The sequence below is a fragment of the Merops nubicus genome, unplaced genomic scaffold, assembly GCF_000691845.1.
Source record: "Merops nubicus isolate BGI_N331 unplaced genomic scaffold, ASM69184v1 scaffold29977, whole genome shotgun sequence".
NCBI classification, from domain to species: domain Eukaryota; kingdom Metazoa; phylum Chordata; class Aves; order Coraciiformes; family Meropidae; genus Merops; species Merops nubicus.
In genome coordinates this window covers 5890-10524 of record NW_008618841.1, presented here as the reverse complement: position 1 = coordinate 10524, position 4635 = coordinate 5890, and the positions used below count along the sequence as shown (strand labels likewise).

At 57.8% G+C, this 4635-nt stretch overlaps 1 protein-coding gene across 1 annotated transcript in view; it reads right to left on the bottom strand.

The window, feature by feature from the left end:
- Window positions 1-3517: 3517 nt before the first annotated feature.
- The window catches only part of NECAB3 (N-terminal EF-hand calcium binding protein 3), a 5289-nt gene continuing 4171 nt past the window's right edge, over window positions 3518-4635 (bottom strand). Inside the window, exon 9 of the mRNA XM_008943595.1 lies at window positions 3518-3546. Coding sequence (XP_008941843.1) covers window positions 3518-3546 — 29 coding nt within the window. The remainder of the gene's footprint in view (window positions 3547-4635) is intronic.

Here is a 4635-nt window from a genome sequence, read left to right as displayed (position 1 = left end):
GGTGCCCCCCTGCCCATCCTCGCTGCAGGAGTGCCCAGAGACTTGGAGGGGCTGGGCACTTACCTGGGGGGACCTGGACTTGGTGGAGAGCGCTGCTGGCACACACAGGAGATGCTGAACCACATCCTCGTGGGTCAGATGTGCTCAAGCTGCTTTCCTGAAGGTGTCTGAGCTGCCACCTCCTTCAGCTACCTTTCTTCCATGATATGCATCTCGATTTTCCCTTGCTCCCAGGCAGTGGTGTCTCAGATGGCCGCATAGAAGTTGTTGGTCTGAGAGTTTCTGCCATTGGGTTTAACCACAGTGATCCTCACAGTTGCAGTGGGTTATTTACAGTCTGTTATCTCCACACGTGCTGGCCAAACTAAAAATAAACACAGGACTTGGTGTCCTACATTGGCTCTCCCCCCCAGCCCCAGGGGGCTCCTGCAGTGCTGCTCCAATGCCAGCTGTGCTCCTCTCCCCGGGGACATGCGGCCACCACTGCCTCATCCAGCCCTTGGAAACCATCCCAAAAATGCAGGCTCAGGGAGCAAGGCCCCACAGCGATGCCAGAGCCAGCCTGGGGAGCTCCGTTACTCAGAGGGTTGCTGCTGTGGTGTGGAAGAAGGGATTCCAGGCAGTGCAAACCCCAAAATTGACACTGACCCACAGAAGGGCTGTGTCAGGGCGCAGTGGAGCTCATCTCAGTTGCTCCACAGAGGTCATCAGAGGCAGAGCCCAGGGGCCTCAGGGAGCTGCACCAATTCCTCGTGCTGCGCACAGACGGGCTCTAGAAAAGCATCTATTCAACAGTGCTGTGTTCCCGTGACTCTTTTTGTGTGATTGCTGGGTTGGAGCCCAAGGAGGCAAGTAATTCCCAAATTATTTTGGATCACTTTTTCAAGTGGTGTCAATAATAAAGATGTAATTGAGTTTGCAGTGGTGGAGCTGGCTGCCCCAAGGACAGATGAGCGATGTACTGAGCCAGCTTTGTCCCTCAGGGAAAGCTGTTTCCAGAGCTGCTGCCCTGGGAGCATGCAGGCCATTCCCATCTCCCCCAGGTTTCAGTATGCAAGGACCCCACGAAGTCCCCTGGTGTTGGAGCCAGCTCTCCAGTGCCATTGGGGAGCCTCTCCCATATTCGGGGCTCGGGGCTGCGGCAGAGCCCTCGGCGTGGACACGGCCCCTGGGGTGCAGGCAGGCCCCAGGCAGGGTGGCATTCCAGCCTGGGGGAGGTGTCGCCCAGCCCGAGGTGTTCACCCCAGAAGGGAGGGAGGTGGCAGCAGGGCAAAGCTCCCCAGAGCCAGCTCTGCCCACGCTGCTGCCACGGAGCTGAGAAAGGTTTGCAGTGCCCGCCTGGAGCATGGAGGGGACGTCGTGTTGAGGAGGAGCAGCACATGCTTCAGGTTTGTGGGAGCTGCCCTGGTCCCCCACCCCTCTGCCAGGGGCCAGAGGCTCTCCTGGTGGAGGAGCAGCCTCAGGAACAGGTCTGGGGGCGAGGTCCCCACCCCCAGTGCAGCCCTGACCCAGGGCTGGGGGTCAGCATCACCCCCTGCCCCAAGGTCAGATGGGGAAAGGAGCAGGGCAGGGCTGGAAGGAATAGCTTGTAAATAATTGTCTTCCATAATTCTCATGCAATTTTGATGGCCATGTATTAAAATTAACCCCAGTGTAAATGAATGAAATACTAACAGTCATGATTAGAACAATTATTTTTTTTTCTTTTCACCAGGGAATGATAAATGTGAAATTTGGACAGGGGAAGACAGGGGGGTGAGGTTTCTTTTTTTTTTTTTTCTGACATTTAATTCTGTAATAGAAATTTGTTGCTTCATTCCTGTGCATAACTTATTTAATGTCCTGTATAAAGGAATTCAAACTGTTACAGATGTATTTAGTTTGTTCTACTCCAGAGTAGCCAATAAAAAGACTCTAGTTGCCAGCCCGCTCCCCCTCCCTCTCCCAGGAGCTGGGGTTTGCTGTTGGTTGGGGTCTCTGCAGGGGCCACATTTTCTTCTGGGCTGGGGCTGCTGTGGCTGCAGGGCCTGTGAGGAGCAAGTGCTGTCAAGAGCTGGTGCCCAGCTTCTTGGGGGCCATGTTTAAATATGTTCTTTTCTGAGCTTTTTTTTTTTCCCCAGTTTGAGCACAGATGAGCCTGGCAAGGTCCTGCCCCAGAGGCTTGCAGAACCAGCCCCCTGCCCCCCAGCTGCTTGAGGTTGCCCATTACCTCTACCTCCTACTGCAAGGACTTTGGGCTCCAGCCCCCTGCAAACAACTCATTCAGTGGTGAAGAAATCCCAAACTGGGGGCCAAGCCCCACAGCAGCATGGAAAGGCTGCTGGTGTGGCCAGTGGCTCAGGACTCCCAAAGCCGAGTGCCTGCTGCCCTCCCTGCCCACCTCTGACCCCCCAGCAGGGCCTGGGCACAGCTCATCCCTCATCCCCCGGCCTGTGGTGTGACTGGATGGCACCGTGGTGCTGAGGGATGGGTTAGTGGGGACCTGGTGGTGCTGGGTGGTCACTGGCTGGACTCCACGCCAGGCCAGGCTCTGTGCACACCCCTCTCCAGGAAGGGGCACTCGCTGCTTGGCTGCCCGTGAGTCCCCTGTGGCTGGGGTCTGCCTGTGCCCACCCCTGCTGGCACCAGTGGCTGCTACTCCCCCTCCCCTAAGGAGGTGGTTTCCTGCTCTCGCTGCTGCAGCTTGCTCCCAGCATCACCTCCCTGCACCCCAAACCCAGGGAGACCTTGAGAAGCTGCCTGGCTCAGCTCCCAGCCCCCACCCCATGAATTCAGCTCCCAGCTCTTCCTGGGGCACTGAAGCCAGTGCCCATTCTGCTTTCTGTCACGTGAGGTGCAGGATGAGGCCCCAGAGCACTGAGCTGTGCTCTCCTGCCCCGGGAGCCGTGTGCTGCTTTGGTGAGTGACACACAGAGCCCAGGCTGGGCTCGGGGAGCACAAGGCCCATCCTGAAGCCACTCCCAGGGCTGGAGATGACATGCCTTGCCAGAAATACTCCCCCCAGAGCAGCATTCACAAGCCCTGTGAGGCATCCCAGCTCCCTGGGCACAGCCCCTGCTAGTACAGGGTGGCTTGGGGGGGCCTGGCCTGGAGATGCCACAACTGGCCAGAGCCCCATCCACCAGCCCACCCCAGCACAGCCTGTGGAGCTTCAGCCTGTCCTCAGAGCTGGAAGAGGAGAGCACAGGGAGGAAGAGGAGCTGGGGTGCAAGAGGGGGCTGAAGGTTGCCTGGACACAGCAACCAGCCCCCTGCTCCCCCAGGGCTGGGCTGTCAGCCCCCAGTGCAGCTCCTGGGGGCACCCTGCTCCCCCCAGCAGCACAGACTGTCTTTGGCCAGGGGTGGGGGGATAAATAAATCCACATGAAAAGACCAAACGGGTAAAACAGTGCCAGGGACACCAGGCAGGCAGCCCACACCAGGCCACGGGAGGGGACAAGGGACAGGGAGGTGACAAAGGAGGGAAGGCGTCGGTTGTGCCGAGGGCTCCAGGTCCCGTGTGCTGCTGCCAGGCAGGGTCAGTTGTTGTTCATGATCCACCACGAGGCTGAGGAGAGAGGGCAGGGTCTGGGCTGGGCTGTGCAGGCAGCAGGACACAGGGGGCTGGGGGTAGCCCTGCTGGGGCACAGCTGAGCCTTTTCTGAAGTTCCCTGGCACCTGGCTCTGAAGCAGCCGGGGTGGGGAGCGCAGCCCCAGCCCAGAGGGGCCTTTCAAGGTGTCCCAGTCCCAACCCCCTGCAGGGAGCAGGGACATCTGCAGCTGGAGCAGGGTGCTCAGAGCTCCACCCAACCTCCCCTGGGATGGTTCCAGGGATGGGGCAGCGACCACCTCTCTGGGCAGCCTGGGCCAGGGGCTCACCACCCTCAGGGTAAAACACTCCTTCCTTCTCTCTAGTCTACATCTCCCTGTTTTAGTTTAAAACCATCCCCCCCATTGTCCTGTCACAACACACCCCTGCTAAAAAGTCTGTCCCCAGCTTTTTGACAGGCCCATTTAAGTACTGGAAGGCCACAAGGAGGTTTCCCTGGAACCTTCTCCACTCCAGGCTGCCCAAGCCCAAATCTCTCAGCCTGGCCTCAGAGCAGGGGGGTTCCAGCCCTCAGGTCATTTTTTGTGGCCTCCTCTCAACCTGTTCCAATAGGTCCATGGCTTTCTTGTGCTGAGGACTCCAGAGACAACTGGAGTCAACTACAGACAAATAAATCCAGGTTCCATGTTATTTTACACAAGACTAAAAAGCAGTAGCAAACTGAGGCCTCAGTGGGTCCTATCTGTCACCAGGCTCCTCCAGTTCCTCACGTTTTGGTCAGATTTCTACTGCAGAGCATCCCTCAGTCAGGGGAGGTGTCCCACAACTATCCCTGGAGACATTCAAAGTCAGGCTTGATAGTCAACCTGCTCTAGTTGCAGCTGGCCCTGCTTACTGCAGGAGGTTGAACTAGATGACCCTTAAAGGTCGCCTCCAACCCAAAGCATTCTGTGATTCTAGGATTCAAACCTGCCAGGGAAAACAGCTCTCACTGGCTCTAGAAGACCACAATTTAGGCCCCCCCCCCAAGCCAATCCTCTGCTCTGGCTGGAGCCAAGGTGCCTATTTGCTGCACTGCTGCTGCCCCTGCACAGCCCCTGGAACAGG